At 40.9% G+C, this 22,693-nt stretch overlaps 1 protein-coding gene across 1 annotated transcript in view; it reads right to left on the reverse strand.

Moving 5' to 3' along the window:
* Positions 1-21,264, reverse strand: part of SLC28A3 (solute carrier family 28 member 3) — a 45,455-nt gene extending 24,191 nt beyond the window's left edge. Inside the window, exons 1-5 of the mRNA XM_068422926.1 lie at positions 21,208-21,264; positions 12,761-12,862; positions 9,003-9,085; positions 5,191-5,282; positions 3,764-3,953 (exon numbers count right to left, since the gene is read on the reverse strand). Coding sequence (XP_068279027.1) covers positions 3,764-3,953; positions 5,191-5,282; positions 9,003-9,085; positions 12,761-12,862; positions 21,208-21,264 — 524 coding nt within the window. The remainder of the gene's footprint in view (positions 1-3,763; positions 3,954-5,190; positions 5,283-9,002; positions 9,086-12,760; positions 12,863-21,207) is intronic.
* Between the last annotated feature and the right edge of the window lie 1,429 nt (positions 21,265-22,693).

Here is a 22,693-nt window from a genome sequence, read left to right on the forward strand (position 1 = left end):
ACTGCATTGTGCTGTTTAACTGGTGGGCCTACGAAACACACTATTGAGGAGCAAGGTTATAAACTGTTTACTTCTTTGTAACCTGCTGTAATCTGTTTAGAAAAATAGCTTTTAATTACAGCAATTTTAGCTACCTCAGAAACAATGACAAGAGCCATGTGTACATCTGTGTTCAGTGTTTCTATGGTCCTCACTATCACAGAAGTGTGTTCAGCTTGCATATTGAAGGTGATTATCACAACAGCCTGAGAGACAAGGAAATACATCATTCCATTTACAGACGAGAAAACTAAACATAGTCCCCGTTCTTTAACGTTACTTGTGTCTAACAGTTGTTTAGCTTCCACCGATTTCAGTGGTACCTAGTTACCTAAGTTCCATTTTTAGACCTGGATCAAAGATATTGCAGGCCAACTCCACGAAATGGTTTGGCTATTGCGATGCTGCATACTGAATAACACTTTCTACGCTTGAGAGACTTTCTGTCTCTTGGAGGAGTCTGTGACCTACAGTTAAGCAGTTAATCTATGATACGTACAATTTAAGGATTGCAGCTCAGGTAATACAGCACTTACTGCCCCTGGCTTGTTCCATCTGCTTATCAGGGCTCTCCTGTTCTGTTTGGTCCTTCAGCCAAAGAGGCTGCCAGATCACGTAATGGAGGTGCCTGGGTGTGACTGCTTTGTCCAACTTTGGCCTTTTCAAGCAATTGCTAGGGGAAATTCCATGGTACAGGGTACTAGAAGGTAAGGGGGCCCAAGATAGTTGGTAGTTGGTTAGCATTCAAGGACTGCTTCTTCCGAGCTCAAGATCAGAGCATCCCAACAGGTAGGAAGTCAAGGAAGGGTACCAGGAGACCTGCATGGTTAAACAGGGAACTGCTGGGCAAACTCAAGTGGAAGAAGAGGGTGTACAGATCATGGAAGGAGGAGCTGGCCACTTGGGAGGAATATAAGTCTGTTGTCAGAGGATGTAGGGAGGCAACGAGGAAAGCTAAAGCCTCCTTGGAATTAAACCTTGCAAGAGAGGTCAAGGACAACAAAAAGGGCTTCTTCAAATACATTGCAGGTAAAGCCAACACTAGAGGCAATGTAGGCCCACTGATGAATGACGTGGGGGCCCTGGAGACAGAGGATGAAAAGAAGGCAGAGTTACTGAACGCCTTCTTTGCCTCTGTCTATACTGCTGGAGGCTGTCCTGAGGAGCCCCGCACCCCTGAGGCCCCAGAAGAAGTCAGGATAGAGGAGGAATCTCTCTTGGTAGATGAGGGCTGGGTCAGGGTCCAATTAAGCAACCTGGACACCCATAAATCCATGGGCCCTGATGGGATGCACCCGCGGGTGCTGAGGGAGCTGTCAGAAGTCATTGCTAGGCCACTCTCCATCATCTTTGCTAAGTCGTGGGCAACGGGAGAGGTGCCTGAGGACTGGAGGAAAGCGAATGTCACTCCAGTCTTCAAAAAGGGCAAGAAGGAGGACCCGGGGAACTATAGGCCGGTCAGCCTCACCTCCATCCCTGGAAAGGTGATGGAACAACTTGTTCTTGGTGCTGTCTCTAGGCACATCAAGGATAGGGGGATCATTAGGGGCACTCAGCATGGCTTCACCAAGGGGAAGTCATGCTTAACCAACCTGATAGCCTTTTATGAGGATGTAACCCGGTGGATAGATGATGGTAAAGCTGTGGATGTGGTCTATCTCGATTTCAGTAAAGCATTTGACACGGTCTCCCACAGCATCCTCGCAGCTAAACTGAGGAAGTGTGGTCTGGATGATAGGGTAGTGAGGTGGATTGTGAACTGGCTGAAGGAAAGAAGCCAGAGAGTGGTGGTCAATGGGACAGAGTCCAGCTGGAGGCCTGTGTCTAGCGGAGTCCCTCAAGGGTCGGTACTGGGACCAGTACTATTCAATATATTCATTAACGACTTGGATGAGGGAATAGAGTGCACTGTCAGCAAGTTCGCTGATGACACAAAACTGGGAGGAGTGGCTGACGCACCGGAAGGCTGCGCAGCCATTCAGAGAGACCTGGACAGGCTGGAGAGTTGGGCGGGGAGAAATTTAATGAAATATAACAAGGGCAAGTGTAGAGTCCTGCATCTGGGCAAGAACAACCCCATGTACCAGTACAAGTTGGGGGCAGAGCTGTTGGAGAGCAGCGTAGGGGAAAGGGACCTGGGGGTCCTAGTGGACAACAGGATGACCATGAGCCAGCAGTGTGCCCTTGTGGCCAAGAAGGCCAATGGCATCCTGGGGTGTATTAGAAGGGATGTGGTTAGCAGGTCAAGAGAGGTTCTCCTCCCCCTCTACTCTGCCCTGGTGAGGCCGCATCTGGAATATTGTGTCCAGCTCTGGGCCCCTCAGTTCAAGAAGGACAGGGAACTGCTAGAGAGAGTCCAGCGCAGAGCCACGAAGATGATTAAGGGAGTGGAACATCTCCCTTATGAGGAGAGGCTGAGGGAGCTGGGTCTCTTTAGCTTAGAGAAGAGGAGACTGAGGGGTGACCTCATTCATGTTTATAAATATGTAAAGGGCAAATGTCATGAGGATGGAGCCAGGCTCTTCTCAGTGACATCCCTTGACAGGACAAGGGGCAATGGGTGCAAGCTGGAACACAGGAGGTTCCACATAAATATGAGGAAAAACTTCTTTACGGTGAGGGTGACTGAACACTGGAATAGGCTGCCCAGAGAGGTTGTGGAGTCTCCTTCTCTGGAGACATTCAAAACCCGCCTGGACGCGTTCCTGTGTGATATGGTCTAGGCAATCCTGCTCCAGCAGGGGGATTGGACTAGATGATCTTTCGAGGTCCCTCCAATCCCTAACATTCTGTGATTCTGTGATTCTGTGATTCTGTAATGTGACTCCTGAGCAGAAGGACCACAATCTTTATAACATCTTAGAAATTACTGCTCCTGTGGTAAACCCATTTCAAAATCTTAAGAATAAGTTGGGACACTTTCCTGAAACCAGAATGACTCCTACTTAGAGCTCTTTCTCTATCAGATAGAAGGTGACCTAGTTGAGATAGAAGATAGAAGCTGACCAATTTCCTTTTCATTTTCCATGAGATTTCATTTGGTCTTTTCTTTGGTCTACGAGCCTCCTTTGGCTCCCCGTTTTCCCAGGAATAACTTAAATATTCCTGATAACTGATCAGGAATACTTGGAATAAGATCAGATATAAGTATCTACCATTTATTTACTAGATGAATGTCTACCATCCCAAATAAGGTTGTATGATCTTATTATGACACTAAATGTAGCTGGCATGTTTTGATTCAAGTAAAAATTGCTATGGGGATATGTGAACAAGTAGTGTCTAGATAACACACTTCAGTCTTTAGCTGTTTGTATATGTTAGAGTTAAGGTTTTCACAAATCTCTCAGTTCTCTGAACAAGTGACAGTGAGGCACTTTCTGCCTTGCAGAAGGAATGCAGAAGGCTACAACACATCTGAACTTCTGTGAACATGTTCTCTTGCAACCACAAATTTGTCCTATATCAATCTGAGGATTTTTTTTACACTTTCTGTCAAGATTTTTTGATACCTAGCTACTGTATTGCAATCTTAAAGGTGTGCCTGACTCCTACAGACTGGAAAATATTGAATGATTCTATATGTATTCTTTCATCTTATTGCAATGTATATGATTGATCCATCTCCCTGTGCTTGTGGGGGTATAAACTGAAATAAAACTATAGGGGTAAATTGACTAATACTTTGTTTGTTCTGCACAAATAGGAAGTAATTAATATTTACCATTTCAACCAAAACCACTGTTTCTGCAGATATCTTTCTCCAGGGGAAAAGAATGCAGCAATTCTGTCTTCATACTTAGCTATTAGAAAATCCCAGCAAATGAAGAAGATGGCTAGGACAGTGATGATGAAGAGTGGCAAGGCTCTCTGAAAATTCAAGCTGCATGCTGCAATAACTACCGCCAAGTATGCTGTCACAGAAATAAGAATATACATGTCAGTTAGGTTGGTCTTTTTAAAAACAGAATCAAATCTTAAATTTAAAGGATGTGGTTATAATCAGGCCTCTGTTTATCTTTTAAGTGCTTTTCTGACTCTTGGCCTAAATACTGAAAAATTTGGCTTTCATAGACAGTGTTGTTACTTACAATATGCTCATTGATATGAAAGATGACTTTCATCCTGACAAAGCAGGTTATATGCTTTGGCCAAACCAAGTTCATATATGTTCAGATATGTTAATCACTTGGGAAAACTAAACACATCTGCAACATGTTCATTGCTAATACATGCTGGCCAATGAAATATTCAGTTCTTGTAAATAATAATCTGATTTTGTCTATGGCAAATAAGGAAGAACTACTGATTTTTGTAAGGGAAGTTTATTTTTATGGAATTATCGTAAAAAACCCTGACATATCCTTAGCACTCACTCACCTTCTTAAGCCAGGATAAGTCTGTACTACGACAAAGCAAGATGAGCTGATGCTAGGAGAGCAGAATATTCTGCACACAAGCAGCCCTTTTATAACCACTTTATGGTATGCTGATGCCTATCATACAGACATATTCACGGTCTACATATTCTCAGTGTTCAAGTAGGAGGATCTCAAAAGGGAACTTAGTGAAGTGGAAGGAAACAATGGAAGGAAACAAACCAACCTACTGGCTAATTAAGAAAGTGACAAAGAAAAATATCCAAATTACTTTGCAGTGCACGCTGACATAAAACACGGTTCCTCTAGCAAACGTTTGCTGTGGATATCGAATGATATGGGTCAGAAGAGAAAACTTTCTGGCCTGCTGACTTAAGTTCAGTCCAAGTGGGTGCCTGACTCTTTTTAATGTGATTTCATGGTTTAGGGAAAGTTTCCAAAAATGTAATTTAACGGGTCTCTTGAAGGGGGCTGGTAATGAGTAGACACAAAGACTGAACTACCCCTTTTATCCCAAATGTAACTGCTAGTCAGAGTTGAAACATGCTGGAGGAGCAGCGTAGCAAGATCTGTGCTTTTGTTAAGTTTGGGAAAGAGTGGACATTTAGCAATCTGGAGTTTTCTCTGGGAATAAATTCACTTTTACCTCTTTTCAAATGCGTTCTTTAAGACAGTCAAGAGTTTTTGAGCCAGATAGAAGACAAGCACAGTCTATAGTCTCATACAGGTAAATAAATAAGGCTTCAGCAGCTCTGGGTGTAATATACTGTACCTGTTATTAAAATTCCATAGATCACATAGTGAATTCTGGTTTTATGTTTCTTGCAAAATTCACAGGCTTTATCATATTTCTTTTCTAAATGCCTAGGAAAACGCAAAAAAAACCCAAACAGAACAGAAACTTAAGCTGTAGATAAAAAAAGAAGAGTAATTTGCACAAGAAGATCAGGTTAAATTGATCAAAATTTCTCCACTGGAGTATGCTGCACTTGGTAAGGGTTAAAACTGGATCCCAAAGTGCCAAAGAAAATTGTGCTGACATCTGCAGAGCTTTTGAGGGGGACTTCTTTGGTTTGATGTTGGACAAGGAAAATAGAAAATCTGGCAGATATCTAATGGGCCAATCCATCAACTATCTAATGGGCTGAAGTTAGCAGGCCAGTTCTGCTAGCCTCTGAAGTACAGCTGTTCCATGAGGAGGTCTGTTAACAGGATTAGTACAAACTGGGTAGGTAGTTAAAGATTCAGCACCCCTTACTAGACCCACAAAGATTGTTAATACAGCCAGCCCAGCATTGCTATGCGGAACAGTAGTGTTGCTATAGTTGTGAAGGCCTAGGGCTGCATTTGTGTTTGCAAAATTACAAATATCCATCTAAAACTTTATTACAGTGTGCATAGATGTTTCTGGATATTTGAAAATTTGGTTGTTAATTACATTAACTTTTCATCTAAGATTCATCCGTTAATGGAAGCTAAAATGATTGATATATTTCAATGTTCTATTCTAGTTCTGTTCTTCCAATTATTACACACTTCACTTTCTTTCTTTTCTTATGTTACTAAGGGTAACACAGTGATTTCATGAGGGAGGCTGAAATTTAGGGAAATAGCAGTTATGAGAGTTAATTCAATATAGATTTCCACTGTTAAGCATGATGGTGATCCAGACGTATTTCAGTTACAAAAGCTGTAGGTAAATAAACGACCTCGTATTGTGCAAACTGAAAAAGAAATCACAGCTATAGCTCTGTCTCTTTAAAGTGGTGCCTCACATCCTACAGCCTATAAAAGCAACCTTATAGTTAGAGATGCTAATTATCCGGACTGTTTGGAAACTAGATGCAGCTAGAGTCAGATGGACACCGAAATTCAGCGTGAATACCCTTCTTTTCTGCAGTAAAAAAAAAAAAAAATCGATTAATTTAAAAGAAATTGGAAAGAAACAAGGGATATTAAGTTAATTCATATCAGCACTCAGAACAGCAGAGTAGGAACATACTCCTTCACCAGGACAAAGAGTAACAGGGTCTCTGAGAAATCTTGATTGCTTTTGATATTTCAGTTTTAGTTCTGGGAATTCCTGTTGCCTCACAACTCATAGCTCTTTTTTTTTTACTTGTAAGAACATTAGGTTATCTGCCCAATCTCAGCAGAAAGATTAGATACAACAAGAAAAGAAATAAAAGGAGAAATTAGAGACAGATGCATCAATAAGCTGGAGTTACTTCATCAAATTTACAGTTCATCCATCAACCAAAAAAAGGAAAAAATATTGTCTACTGTCTGTTACTGTTACTTATGAGTCCTTTGGGATTTAAAATTGTTATTTTAAGATTACAATTCCTTGTAATCTCTTCTTTGCTTTAACATCTCTCTCTCCCTAGTTATTTTATTAATTTAGTTGTTTATCACTGTGGTCCTAGGATATCTTAAATGTTTAGGCATATATGTCATAATATGCAGCTCTGTTCTGAAAGGTGGCAGAAAAAACATCTTCCTTACGAAATCTAGTTAATTTACTAAGGAAACATTATTTTCTAAAAGCTGATCCTATAGGCTTAAAGTGCAGCAGGTTGCTAATGGCTTTTACTTAACCAAAGATTTTGAAAAAGTGGGTAGCACTTAGGCACATTTAAAGGAGAACTTTAATGTGAAATATTTGTATATGCCAAAACTATTCTTGCTTGCATTTTGCAACTCAGAAATCCTTTTTCTGGTCTGCATGTACTCTATAAGTGAATGTTATCACCTTGTGCATGTAGTGAATCCTTGTTATCAACAGACTGATCTTTCAAAGGGGTTGTGTCTGAGACCACAGGCTATTCAGTACTATCTGTTGAAAGAAATCAATGACACATTCAAAATTGAGTCAGGCTTTGTGAATGCCCCTTTTGAACAGGTACAAGGAAGACATTAGATCACATTAGTGATTGCTTTTAGGAGCTAATTTACAAAAAATAAATTGGTAGAGAGAGATACTATTGCCCTTGTCAGGTGCTCAACATAAAAACAAACCTAGACAAAGCACAAAACCAAGTACAAAACCTGAGAGCACAGAACAAGCTGTAGCTTGAATGTAATCAGAACAGAGCAAAGTGCTCTTCAGCTTCCAGCCTATGAGGAGCTTTCACTACCCGAGGCAATGGTACCTGCTGCTGATGGAAGAACAAGGGGACCTTGGGAAGAGTAAGCCCTGTGAATTAAACCTTATTTACCCCTTGGCTCTCCATGGGAGTACAAATAAACAAGAACGAATAAAAAAAACACATAGGCTTCATCTCTGTCCCAACTCAACCCATCTCTGTGCAGAGATTCCTCTTGTCAAGTGAGACCGGTGGGCCCAGGCTTAAGGGGGAGACCCCGCTAACCTTCTATAGCCATTTGTGTGCCAATACTTGTCCGTGCAATTAGCTTACTTCTGGGGAGACGCTGGATACCTGCCACTGGAGAGGCTTATCAAACTTGAATGTTTGATCTATCAAATCTCAGCTTGTAGTTTTGCTAGGCAAGACCCTAAATATTTTAAACAAGAAAGTGTTTCTTTCATGTTATGTACTGCTAAAGGAACGACGAATGTCCAAAGAACAGAGAGGAGAAACAAGAGAACATTTAAGTGACTTCTAAATACTTTTGCTAGATTTTTGAAGCAGTATTTTAATATGATGGCATCCGTAAAACTCATCATATTAACAAGTCTGTAAGTTCTGTATGTACAACTTGAAAGCATAATTAGAATCATCACAACTACTTCTGTATATAAGCATATTATTTGTACAGGCATGAGATCTTTCCATGTAGTCCGATTTGAGTGAGACAAACTCTTGTTTGAGATATCCAGTAAGTGAGTTGCTAGAATCTGCTGATAGAAAGACTGATTCAAAGCTGAAATAGTGTGCTGTATAACGAAATGCAGTCATAGAAATCAGAGGAAAAGCACAGAATGATTTCTTTGACGGTTTGTATTCAACGACAGAAAAATACTAAGACATTAAAATATAATTTTAAGTGTTGTATATTAATTTTTGTAATGTCTTATACAGGGTTTGTAGTTTTCACCAAACAACTTAATCCTCAAGTAAAATGTAGATGTGTGCTTTCACTGTGTGGTCACTTGGCACCAGTCCTAAAGAAGTGTAAAAATTCTGCTCCATCAACATGGCAACTTTCACAGCTATTCTGTTCTATTCTTATTTTGCACTGGGGTAAATAGCTGTGCAAACTGAAGGACAATAGTGAATCTTCAACTTCCTGAATGAGATCACTGTTGAAGACCTCTCTTTTAAAAAGGCTGTTATGGAAATATTGGAAAAGTAGTTAATGTACAAAAAGGAAAAATATTGCTCCTTTAATTTCCAAGGCTTTAGAAGGATAGTTCCACGATCACATGTCAGTTGAAAGGTATAATTTTAAATACAATGTATTTCTGCATTACACAAATTCCTAGGCAATACAAAGGTGTGTATAGCACAGGGGTATGGCAGTGAAATTTAGAGCTGTCGCTCCAGAAACAGAAACACTGGCAGCTTATTGCTTAGGCTGGGATGAAGTGAGTGGAAAACTTACTCATCCAAAAGACATTACCCTTTCAAGCGTGGTTGCTCATCATCTACTGAGTCACATTTGTTTTCAGGCAGATCACTCTCAATATTGACGTATTCATCCTCCTGGAAAACAGATCGGTGCCGAAGGCTGTGAGAGAGGTGCATGCTTGTTAAGGTGTGAAAAACCAGACCCCTGCTGGCCGATGGCTGAAGCAGTCTCAAGACTTTCCCGTCTGCACTGAGTGCACAGCTCCAGCTCTCCTGTCTCCCACTAACGCTGTGATCAGTACCAGGCAAACCCAGTGGCTAGACCGTGGTTGTGAACTTTACCAAGCCATCCACACCGTTTTGAAAGCGGAAATAAAGGGGGGGAAAAATATCAGTGTTACTCAGAGCTGAAGAGGGCCCCATACAGAGTACCACTCCATATATGCTGAAAAGTAAGAGCTGCAGGTAGGGATGGTAGAGCTGTTAGCCAGCTTGCTCAGCACCTCCTGTTGATGACACCCTGTTTCTGTTGCTTCTCTCTTTGCAGAGCTTTAATATGGTGGAAATTTCATGTATGGAGAACAGTTAAATTGGGGGAAGGGAGATTTGTTTTAAAAATTTAACTAAGCCAATAAATTTATTCTTAAGAAAAGCTGCTGAGAAAAGGTAAGAGGTAACAATCCTTTAAAGATAGCTAGGATCCATGGGCTTTGTAGCAGAAACTTGAAATTTGGCCAGATAGCACATTTTCACCAGGAACACAGCTTTTTGCTACCTGACTCCACTTAAGTCTGGCTGCATTAAAGCTTTTGAACAACCACAGTCTGACCCCACCATGTTCGAGGACTGTCCTTGAGGCGGCTGGAGCAGCTAAGCCCCCCGAAGCTGCTCAGCATACCTGTGGGGGCTGCTGTGTCCACCCCACCTTACTTTCCCTGGCCTGGTCCGGAGGGGCAGAGGGAAAGGGCCCATCCCATGGGTACATACCTCCATGCTCACCGTGGGGCCAGCGACCCGGGGCAGGAGACTCTTGTGTTGAATGGCAGCAGTGTAACCGCACGTGGCCCTCACACCGCGCTTGCGCCTCCTCGTTTTAACGCCGTGCCAGGGCGGCGTGACTGGTCGCCTGCCCTGGGGTGTCTGGCCAGGACCAAGGTGAGGGCAGACAGTGTTTTCCTGAGCTGGCAGTCGTGTCCCCCCCTCTCGAGAGGAGCCAGCCCGCTGTGCCCAGCCACACCTTTTCTTTTTGTGTCATTATTATTTGTGCTAGCCGCATTCCCCAAACTGCTGTGTGAAGCAAGGCCTGTTGCTGACCTTGCCCTGGCCCCTACCTTCTGTCTGGCTTTCCTGCTGCAGGTGTCGCTGAAACTCCTGGAAAGCCCTTGGTTAGTTCCTAGTGAGAGACTTGAACCAGCTCAAAGGCAAAATTAACAAGCGGCCAGTAATTAAAATGGTGTGGAGGATTATGTATGTAGAAGCCTCTATTCTTTCCTCTAGGAGAAAGCTCAGCATGACACAGACAGGAGTCTCTCAGACCTCTTGATTGCAGTTTTTGGAGGGGGATGGTGGTGGGAGTCGTGTGGCTCTGTGGAACTGCACTGTAACTTATGGCCGCTTTTTCGCTAAGCTCAGTTTCTTTCTCTCTTTGATTTGACTGTGAAATAAAGCAAACCTGATAAATGCAGGTGCTGCCACCTACTAAGTTGCTATTCTTTTTGGTAACTCTTCTCAGCAGCTGTAGGGGGTGGGCTTCTCGCCTGAGGGACATCGAATGCTTATAGCATTGAAATATCATTTATTCCTGGACTTAAATTTGGGGGATAAGTCATGTCAGTGCTTCCCACGGATTTTTGAATCTACATTGTAAATCAGGAGGGTCCAACCCTCTGGGTTGAAGAGTCATGCTTTCACATTTGCAGGTGACTGCGCTCCCCATGGCACCATGTCCTCTCTCCTGGTTACAGCTTGAAGCCCACGTCCCCCACCTCCTGCCTCGATCCCCACCACCATCCCCAGTGCTCCTGCTTCACGTGCTGCCCATGCCAGACCGTGCTCCCCCATCCTTTCCCCCATGACACAGCATTCTCCCTGGGCCAGGAGCTTGCCTGGATCACCCACAGCCTGGGCCCTGGTGCTTTGAATTTGTGAAACATACTCTTTGTCTTGAGAATATAACGTATTTTTTCTTTTGAGTATTTCAATCCACATCTTTTCACACTGTCTACACTGTATTTAAATATGCTCAGAACATTATGATGTTGCTATTTTATTGTCACAAATGCTTTCCTACATCTACATCAAAAGGTGTTAAGAAAATCTGAAATTAAATATCGCTTTGTGTCTAACTCTGTGTAGACACACAAGGAAAAGGGAGAATGGATCCACACCTCTTTTTTTCTTTTTTCATGACCAAACGTGGTGTCAGGTCTGGCTCTTGGGGAGTGTCAACCCTTGCTGAGGCTAACCCAAGGGCTGCATGAAGTGCGTGGACTTCTGCCAGCGGGGGCATAGGAAAGTCCATACTCTGCAGAGCCTCAAAATAAACTCTTCTACCTCAGTCACAGTGTGCCTGAGAAAGCGTCAGTGTGGGTATACATCTCTCTACTACACTTACACCAAGTAGTGTCTGAACACTTTCAGCTGAACCTTTTCAGTGGGAAATTGGTTTCTTTGATTAAAATCAAGCTTTCCTTGACTGGAACTACTTTTCTCCATTTTTCAGTTTCAACAGTTTCAATCAGTTCTGAAAGTCCTTTTATTCTTTCTGCTTTGACATTTTCCTTTTTGCTGGCTTTTTTGAAGAGGAAGGTATAGGCACTGTGTACCACCTTCTTCTCCTAGGATCTCAGATCCCCATCTAGTTCCCAGGAGTGCATATCAGAACAGTCCAAGTGATCCTTTCCACCACTATAAATCTGGAATCACTTCACGTTTGAGAGCAGAGGTGTTTCTTTGGCAGCATGCCTTTCCAAAAAAACATTGGAAGACAGAAAAGAAAATCCATAACATCCGGAAACCTCTATTTCTTACATGCTGCTTCAAGTACCATCATCAAACTTGGCAAGTAGATATGATTACAACACAGGAAAGTACTAGAAGTTTTCAATGGAACTTTTAGGGTAGCAGATTATTTCTGGAGTGTGGATGTGAAAATATTAATACATGACGCTAGTAAAATATCTGTGTTTTTTTTAACTTGACTCTCATGTCTTTATAGTGAGCTACTCACTATATGGGCTTAAATAAATGCACAGTCAAAAGAAGCCAAAATCAATGTGTTTATTACGAACTCATCTGTATTGTATTATTCTTTTCTTTCTGTGGTCAGTTATACATCAGAGCTGTTGCCTCCAGTTTGCGTTTGTCCGAAATTTCCCCTATTTTGGATGAGGAGGTGTTTAATAATATGCATGCCCTGTCTGACTGAAAGATTGTATCACTAAACCCAATGTTTCCAGATTCTCTTTTTCCAGTTTCTCAGGAGAAAATGCTTCGATATCAACTCCTCATACATAGTATTCCCTCTGATCGTCATTTCTAACGCCTCTTTTGTGTCTTCCATGAAGGCATTATGACATTAGAAAACATTTTTCTGAATTCTACATGTCCTGTCAATTCTCTGTGTTTTTTCCTTAATGTATTTCTGAGAACAGAACTCACTTCCCTGTCAGTTTATGAATTTTAAATCAAATTCAGGTTTTGTTAAAATATCTGTCTTATATGTATTATCACAGCCAATTACTGACATTGAATTTGAGGTTTATGAATTTTCATAGGGTTTTTCAAAAGAAAAAAAGAAAAAAAACATACCTGATTAGTATGTACAGTTTTCTTATTTTCTGTATTCTTGATTCTCTGTGAATTGTCTCCAAGACCTTTCGGATTTATAACATCCACACCTTCGCTGTCATTCTGGGGCATGACAAGAGCAGAAATGTACCGGTTCAAATCAAAAGCTGAAAGATTTTCTCTTGTGCGGCAAGAATTGATTTATGCTCTGATGCCTGTGCTTCCATGTTTTGCTTTACTAGTACGAGGATCATGAAACTCAGTGTACAGAGCTCGGGTGTTCAAGTCCCTGCACTATTACACAAAGCTGCATCGGTCATGGATGGTGCTCGACTGATGTGAATCTGCTGTTTTCTTCACCCAAACTCACATGTCCACCTGGTGCTGCCCCTTGCCTCAGGACTGGTTCAACAAATTTACAAAGATCCAGCCCTTCTCCCTGCCAAGGGCAAAACAGCCTATTTGAGCCTTCCCTGGGCTGTTAATGCTTTTGCTCCAGTACGTATGCTCCTCATGCATATGCAGTAAGTGCATATTTTTTAAAAATGCATACTTCTGTTGCTCTTGGAATAAAACACTGAGAGTATCTTTGAAGAGAGCAGTTAGATTTACTGCATTTATTCTCTGTGGCATACCTTTTATCAGAGTGTACTGAGAGTTGAAGACAGCCATAACTAGCTCCACTATTTCTACTTTTTTTAAAATTCTGAATCTGAGTTTTGTTGTTTCTTAATGTTTTGAAGGGTGCCTCATTTCTTTTTAACAATCCTTGAAGGGCTGGTTCTTATTCTGGTTTTGCAAGAAAGCTGCTTAAACAAAATGTCAGATAACTTATATCTGCAATTGATATAAATGTTTTATATTTCAGTGGTTTCTTATGGCAACAGTTACGGTGTGGTCATTTCACTGTGTTTTATTGCATGAAGTATCTCATTATTTACATGGTAGTAAAACCAGTAAATTAGTAGCTACATTTAGCCTTCTAAGAAAATCATCATTTCCAAATGAACAATACAAAATAAGCTTAATCATAGTGAATTATGATAAAGGCAGGAATAAGTAGTACTACTAAACATAAATTAAATTTTGCCTTTTAGCAGAAACATAACCTTAGAAGCCACCAGAACACTTTTCAGTAACATATTTTCCTTAAAGATACTCTAGCTCTAAACTTCACAAAAAATCTGTTGCTGGAACCTTGTGTGTCTAGGGGAAGAGGAGGGAGTCGCAAGAAGCTGCTTGCTGTGGCCCTGATAAACCAGAGGCATCCTTCTAAGACACCTGCTTCTAAGAGAAGAGTATCTTTGCCTTCCCTTAAGAGGGAGGTATTTCTTTTTCAAAAAGCACCTCTGTTACTCGTTTGCCTTCTAACTGATACCAGACGGTTCAATTTAGCAACAGTTTAGCAAGAGTAGGCCTCAGAGTTAGCAACGGTTTAGCAAGAGTAGGCCTCAGAGTTAGCAACGGTTTAGCAAGAGTAGGCCTCAGAGTAGGCTCTAAAGGCCTTCTCTGTGTTACCTTTACACAGAACAAGCTTTTCTGTCAATAATTTTCCTTTTAGCTAGAATAGTAGAAAATAACAATAGGTCCTGAAGCAAACTACATGTTTTGTAGATAGAGTTTGTTTATGGGATTGATAACAAGGTTCTAGTAAATAATGATTCATGCTGTTTACTCTTAGTCCTAGAAAAACAAAGGTCTCTGCTAATTATATAAGGCTAAAAGACAAAACAAAACTGTAAAGAACAACTTTGTGATGTCTAAATTAATTTGATTCATAAACTCTTGTGTCAGAGGAGAGGTAAGTCCAAAACGATATCTTCTTCTCGGGAACACATGTACTTGTAAACAAGAAGGCCTCAACCACGCTTGCGCACAAGCATGATTTAAGGGGGATTGGGACCACCAGCGACCCCCAGAGACCACCAAAGACTCCTTCCCCAATTTAGTATGCATATGTAAAGATATTACGTAATGCATTACATAATGTGTTATGTATAAGTTGTTTTTTTAATTGGGTGGGTTTTTCCCTTGGAATTGTATATAAGGGGCAAGCTTTTGTTCTTAGGTGTGCATGCTAGGAGGAGATATCCCCCATGCACCCAGTGCTGCAATAAACCAATGTCGGCTTTCTAAACTATCATTTGGTTTGGAGAGTTTTCTTGGTTACTATTTTCCGGTAACAAGAGTATCACGTGATTGCTGGAACTCTAAATAGTCCGCACTGCAGAATGATAGATTTGTTTTGTTTTCTGCAAGCATAAAAAGCACTGATTTCAACTGATCATACCACATTTCTGGCATATTCCAAATTCAGTAGAAACTGGTTAATTACTATTGATAACAAGTTTACTTCAGTAAGAGACTACTTCTGTTGACTAAAACAGTCTTTGAATGAGTACGATGAAGCTAAGTAATTTTTTTGTATTTCACAACTGATTCTTAAAATACAATCTCGTCATCATCCCCTTTATACAATTTTTAAATTTTGTTTGCTGAAAACGCATGTTATTTAACACTACTCCTTGAAGAAAAACAATTCTTTTTAATTTCTTATAAGAATAGCAATATTCAAGTGACAAATAAAACTGCCTATTCCTTTTCCCTGTTTGCTTAGAGTCTTTCTGATCTTGCTGAAGGAACTCCTCACCAAAACATCAATCTGTCTGTGCTTATCACCTGCTGTTGCAGATTGCTACCTAAGCATGAATCACGGGCAGAAAAGCTTCTGCCTCGTTTGCTCAGTATCCTTTTCCATCTCCTCGGAAATGTCTGCAGAATAAACACTGCAACAGAAAAAGGGAGTTCAAGCCTTAGGGACTATAGCCAGCACAGCTGTGTTATGAGCACAGGCCAGATCCAGCGATACGCCAAGTCACTTCTGAACCTACTCAATCTGTAGTGACATGAGGAAGCAGGGAGCTAAAACCAAATTAGAGAAGTTTGGATGGGAAAATTCTCTTTCCTTTAGGCCAAACTTGAAGGATTACAGAATTGATGCATCTACTTTGAATGCTGACAATACGAAAAGTGTTACGCAGTTGCACTTCTGCTTTCACACTTTGTTGTACTTGGAATTTCCTGCTTGTAAAACATTTGATGAAAGGACAAGGGCATGGAGCTATCTTGTAAGTGAAGTGCTCTTTCAATGTTTAGTTCCGCTAGAGCAGCAGTTCATTTGCCAGGTCTTTTTGTCTAACTATATTCTTTCACCTTCCCTCCTGTGTCCTTCTTGCCTTTCGAGGCAGCATTGCTTTTGCGAAGAGTGCCTAACTTCTATGGTTGCACTTTAACAACAGCACACACTCTAGAGTAGATGGTTTTCTGCCCATGCCAGCTAGCGATGAAAACAGATTGGCTATCAGAGCATCCAGGCAGCTGCTTAAACTGTTTATGGCTTAAAGGTGGGTCATTACATTAGCTTTGGAGATTAGAATCAGGGTACTTAAGGAACTCAGTGGAAAACAGATGCTTCAAAAGCAAAAATTACCGTGTTCAATTTCACAGGATTTTGGATTGCATTCCATCAGCTGAAATGAAGCCATCTGATTTGCAGTTGAAAACTTTGGTATTCTTTTAATATTCACTGTATTTGAAGACCATTCATCTAAGTTTTCCCCCATGTACTACCATTTCCTAGCCAGAGTGCTCTAACTCTGAAGGAGTTAAAATGCATTTGAAATATTGAGAAAGAATTCTTTCTATCAATGATCATAACATTCATAAATTTCTGTCAAATGATAAAATTCAGTGCTCAGCTCAGGAGGGATGATTGTTCATTATCCATGTGTTAAACTTTAGTAAATGAGCTGTAGAGACAGCAGATAAGAAACATGTACTGCCAGATATAAATGCAGCTGGCTAAATCTTCATGAAGTGTTTGAAATGGGTTGTAAATTAGGCTCACCCACCTCTGAGTACAATAGTGTTCTCTTTAAAAGCTTAAGTTGTCAGTCATGAGTAGGATAGTTGGATAGTATTCTGAAATGCAGGATAAACAAGTTAAAATGAAAGACTGGCTCAAGCTGGCCATAAAAAAATAGGAAATCCGTTTGCTCTCAGAGCAAGTAAAATGTATGAGAGGCAGAAAGGAAAATCCAGGAAAACTGAAACAGGAAAAAAAAGATCTACACATTCCTGAGAAGATAACAAGGTGCACATGACCCTTGCATTTATGGCATTCACAGTATCTGTTGATGGCAAGCAGGAACACAATGAGGATGACAAGGACAAGAATCCTAAAAATGGTTTTCACAAGGAATATTTACCTAGCCTGAGAACAAAAGAGCCTAAAGATATAAATAACTTTCAATTTTCCTGTAAAAGACAGGGTAGTATGTCACAGTTAATTTTTTTTTTAAACAAGCATGGCTTTGGAAAGCAAGTTTTGAAAATGTGGGAAAGGACTACAAAATTTCCTGCCTGGATCTGATGGAGTTATGCAGTGCAATGCCTTCATAATTTCCAAGGAAAATTACAAAAACAGTGCCCATGAAATGTAAATTCTTAATAGTGCCTATAGTCTTAATTAACCAACCAGACAAGAGTACCTAGGAAGCTGTGGAGAACGATGATAAACACAGAAGTAAATGACATTTTTTAGGATATCTTATAAGCTCGTTGGAATGAAATTGATTGCAAAAGCTGCATATGTTATGGCAGTACCAAAGTCCTTATGTAGCAGGAGTAAAAGGCAGAGTTTTAAAGGGGATCCTTCCTCAAGTCAGCTTCTTAAGAGCACTGTGTGCTCTGCTACAGAAACAGGTACCACCTGCTTAATGCATTGTAACACTGACAATAGGAGGCCAGTGAACAATAAATATTTATTAGCTGTTATCTTCCCTTTGCATTTATTTTATGTTTACCTCTGAGTTCCTTTTAAAAGTCAGGGAGTTTTTTGGTCCCGTCTACCATTCCTTTTTGTGACCCAACTCTTACCACTCCTTGAGGAATAAGTGTGACATGTTGTTTAATGTCACCATTAGCAGAGATCTGAATCATCAGAACGGATTACGTAAAACGTTTGCCTCTTAAATGAGGGCTAAACACAAGGTAGGTAAATCCAATCTCAGTTTTAGAGTTACTGTTAGTGTTGCAGTGTTTCTGAGCAGGAAATTCTGTGGGCAATTGTAATGATCATCCAGCTGGAGCCATCAGAGGGAAGTGAACTGAACCACATTGGATGCAGGAGACACAGTAGTGTTTCTATACATTATGTATGACATTATTGTAGATATAGATACAGAATGTATTAAATTGGCATGTAGACACTTAACACAGACAATCTTCTGAACAGCGATGAGACTATGATGAAAATGATTCAGGTTCCTTAAATTGCATGACATATTCAAGAGGAAAAAAATATTAAAAACCTGAATGTCTCAGTACAAACAGTGCAGCAATCTGTTGATTCTAGCTATGAGGTAGCATCCAAAGCAGGTAAATTTAGCCTGTATGTCTCCACAATTGCATTGGGGTTTTATTAAGGTTACGTTGCACTGAAGGGTAGGAGCGTGCTTGGGAAGACTGGCAGTGTGAGTAGAGCTATGTATCTTCTTAGAGCCAGTACAAGAAGCTTACTCATTGTAATACACCTAAATGACTGTTAGTAACCGAGAAGTCCCTAATATCAGAGCGAGAGAGAACGAGAGATACAGCAGAGCTGTACATTTGGGTTTTGATGTCTGTTTTCTTTTGAGACCATCTTGAGCTGTTAATGAGGTAAAAAGTTGCTTCTGGGTCTCCTAGGTACTGGCATTATAACAAGGCGATAACACAGGACCTGCAGTTTTTGACGCTATGCTTGTAAACAGTTAAGTGGAATCTGTGTATTGTACAAAAGAAGTAGCTGATATTTTGCAGGATCATGCATTTTTTTAAAATTTAAAAATTGATCGTGTTAATAGAACTTTATGCTACATGGATGCATACCCTCTCTGAAAGTTAATGTTGGTTAACTGATTTCTGAGGGCCTACTACAGTACAGTTGAAAAAGTTTTATGCTTCTGTAATGCAGTGAAAATCCTATCACAGTACAGAAGGATGTGTGTGTTTAAATTCAATGCGCAATGTGAAATTGAGAAGAGCTCAAATAGTTATCCCTCTTTGACTGTTTGTATGACTAATCGAAAGGCAGATCACTCTATATTACAACCTCTTCATCCCATATAGAGTCCCTCCACAACAGAAGGCACAATGCCTCTCATTCTTGACATAGTAAAGGTCTGATACGATCCTTCATCCATCACTTGTTAGCCTTCAGCTGGTTTGTATTATGTTGAGAGATGTTTTCTTAACTTATTTACTTTATAAAACAAACTACCTAACCCGGGTTTACTTTGTCCCTGTCTTATTTTTTCTATCCCTTTGTGCGTTAATCATTAAATGGCTCAGGTACATCTGAAGGTAGCTATGGGTATCAGTAGCAATCCCACACCGATACTTAAAATGGCTTAAATTAACCCCTTTCCAGAACACTTTTATATTTTGTGGTTTAGGGAACATACTCATTGCTTAATACTAGAAGACACTCTATCTTTCAGACGAAGAAAAGCATTCAGTCTTTGTGCAAGAAAAGCTAAAATACAAGAAAACAGGAAAATATTATGAGGTTGTTTTCTTCTCAGTAGCTTCTACTGCAAAGTGATTTATTTTTCTATATGCAAAAGTTTTCCTGTTTCCTTCTGTGTTTTATTTTCTCTAGGGAGTGACTTATATGTTGAGTCAGAGATAGACAATGTAAATGTGAACACCTTCTGGTGTTCCAGGAAAAAAGAGTAATCGGAAAACTTTACTCGGGCCCCAGGTTTCATTGTTCGACAGTCTCCGTGATTTGGCATTTGAATTACTTAACTCAGAGACGATTTGCAGGCTCTTGCAAACCTCTGCAATGGACAGGAAAGAAAGCATTTGGGTTCCCTGCACATGTGTAAGGCAGAGGATTATCCTCAGCCACTTTGCTGTTCTCCACTGAGACTGATGAAGAAAGAGGTGATTTTCAGCTTCAGTCATTCAAGAGCATTTGGCACCGAGCTTCTGCAGCTAGGGAATGACTTCCCTCCTTCATAGGTTTGTAGGCACAGACTTTGGAAGCTGACTGCACTACCTTAGGCACACATTTTGTGTGAAAATGCAGCCAGGATGAACCCCTCTCTCATCTCATTCACCTGAACTGAGGGAGACCCAAGTTCAAATTGCTTGCCTATCTGCTCTGAAGCACAGATGCCTTGAGGGCGCTCTGATTACTCTGGAGAATGTCCTAACTACTGGGCTATCATGTTTTAAGATAGTTATCTCTCTATCTCCTCTTGAAGCTGTCCCACTTATCGTGAATTATTAACTATTGACTGAAGTAGGGACTTGACCCTAACTCCTTTACATTAGGGGTTCTCCAATACAAATATTCCCTGACTGGCAGGTTATCAAATCAATCTATTGCTTGTCTGTCTCTGTAGCCCAATGAATAAATATAGTGAGTGGTTGGGTGTCACTGGTGTTACATAATATTCCACATGCTTAGCACCTACAAAGACCTTTCTGTGTTATTTGAATAGTGTCGCTGATATTCACACCCACTATGTGCTACCCTTCCTGCTAGTTGAACTCGGGGGCAGCGTAAGGCTTGGAGGCTGCAGAGAAGAGCAAGGGGTACCTTGCTAACACAACACTCTTTACACACAGTCTCTCCCTCACCTGTTCTACCTTAGCAGCGAGTACAGTGAACCGGCCTGGCTGTGGGTTCACAAATTTCTGTCCCTGCTCTAATTCCTATGAAAGTGCAGGGACGCTGGGCACTGAGAAACAATAACTAATTGGTTAACAGTTTATTTGGTGTTTCTGCTTTTGAAATCTGCATTTTTAAAATGGCTCTTAATATTACTTTATGCACATAATAAGCAGAACTTTCTGGGTTGGCTCCTTACCTCCTCTGTGCTCTTCTTGGGAGAAGAACAAGACAATTGCACTTATTTTATGCATGGAAGAAAGAAGATATGCCCCACTGTGATTACATGATTATTTTTCTCTTATTATTAATATACATTGCTTTCATGAGATATATATCTGCTACATAATGATGACCTCCTCATCAACAGAACTGTGAATTACCTATCCTCAGAAAAAAGCAGCAACAGATACAGCAGATGGGAGAGGTGGATGAGCTAGTTGTGTGATCCACCAGCCTATGAACTACTACTGAGTCAGGAGACTTTTCAAAGATACCAGTATACCAGGCAGCAGATGCAGGCAACAAGCAGAGCCTACTTCTGAATGTGTTGATTGTGCTGCAGCTTTTTCTACAAGAGCCTTGTACTTTGGCAGGGTACCAGTGCAAAGCATGTGGGGTGTTGTAAAATATCTGCAGGCAGAGAGCAGAAATTGCTTTTTCTTTGTTCAGGTACTGAAGTAAGCATTGTTCATTGTTTTTAAGTCCTTCCTCTTCCCCACAAAGCAAATGAAACCACGCTTACCTGGAAGGACAAATTGTGCACTCCTGAGTGACCACGCGTCATCTCATTCAGCTCCATGTGCCTAGCATGGGCAGGAGACTTTTGGGTGAATGTTGAAAGCTACTTGCAGCACAGGGCAACAGTAGCCAGCACCTGGTTAATCCATCCACAGGGTCAGTGAGTATCCCTTGAAGTCTGGTTAGCTGGAGGCACTCCCAGGTTGCTTTTGCTCACTCATAGCTCCACCTTCTCACTCCCCTGGCCCAGCCCCTTTTGGCCAGCATGGGAAACTGCAGTCAATGTTTCTTGAGACAAGAAGGGAGGATTCCTGCGGGCCCCAAGAGGCAGACATACCTCTGGGTGATCCCAAAGGCAAATATGTGTACTTATATGACTTCTGGCTTTCCTCACTTGCTTGGGGCAAAATCTTCTCCACCCAGATCTTTGAGAGGTCAACACAGTTTTTGTCTTTACCGCTATTCTCAAGTCAGTGTTTCTGCAATGTTATTGTGGCTCTATTTTCATAGTGGTTAAGGGCTTCATCTAGCAAGAGAAAACAAGGGAAAAGGAGCAGCTCCCAAACCTCCAACGAATATTGGTTATGCATTTTCAGTTCGCATGCCAAGACTTATGGCGTGGGGTCATTTAGTTATCTGTCCTCATATTACTCACCTTTAACTGAAGAGTTTTCTAATATAGATTTTCAGGTTTGCTATTGGCAGTATGGCAAAGTTATATTCTTAGAACTATCAGGTGGGTCTCTTACTCTTTTTTTTGGTGACCTATGGACTTTGTATTTACAGCTTGTTCTTTGTAAATTCACTGAAAATAGTAGCACTATTACAGACACTAATGTTAGATAGGATTTAAATTAATATGATTTTTGTCTTTAAGGACAACAAAAATAAGGGAATGTTCTGTTTCTTTGAAATAGAGCAGTGTATATTTATGTACTCATTAGGTGCCTAAATTCCTAGCTTTCTACATGGGTGTCACCGAAATCGGGAATAAAACCTCTTAACACCAATGTAGCATTAAAAAGCAGGCACATCTTTATTGCAGCACTGGGCAGCACGGGGGGTAGCCCCTCCAAAGTCGTGTGTGCCCCCCTCCATAATTCACCTCATATTTATGTAGTAAAATATTACATATTCATCACGTATCCAAGGACGCCTATACATATTCATAACTTTCCCCAAAAAGGCGGTCTTTATTATAATGAGTTCCGAGAAATCATTTCCATAGTCTCCACCTTTAACTCCTCCTGGTTGCACATGCGCAGTTTCTCCTGGTGGTTGTGGGCCGGGGTCTCTGGGATGAAGGCCATATGTCTTCCTCGCTGTGCACTTTTCACCTTTTCCTTCTTGCACAGGCATAGTAGTACCTTAGCTCTCAATCAAGTCTCAGGATCAGTTCTAGTTGGTCTCTAACGTGTTGCAACTTGTCCATCCAGTAACTCCATTGTATTCAACTAAAGTCCATGACGGTCTCTAACAAGAAGTCCAGC

Source organism: Nyctibius grandis, chromosome Z (genome assembly GCF_013368605.1).
Source record: "Nyctibius grandis isolate bNycGra1 chromosome Z, bNycGra1.pri, whole genome shotgun sequence".
Taxonomy (NCBI): Eukaryota; Metazoa; Chordata; class Aves; order Nyctibiiformes; family Nyctibiidae; genus Nyctibius; species Nyctibius grandis.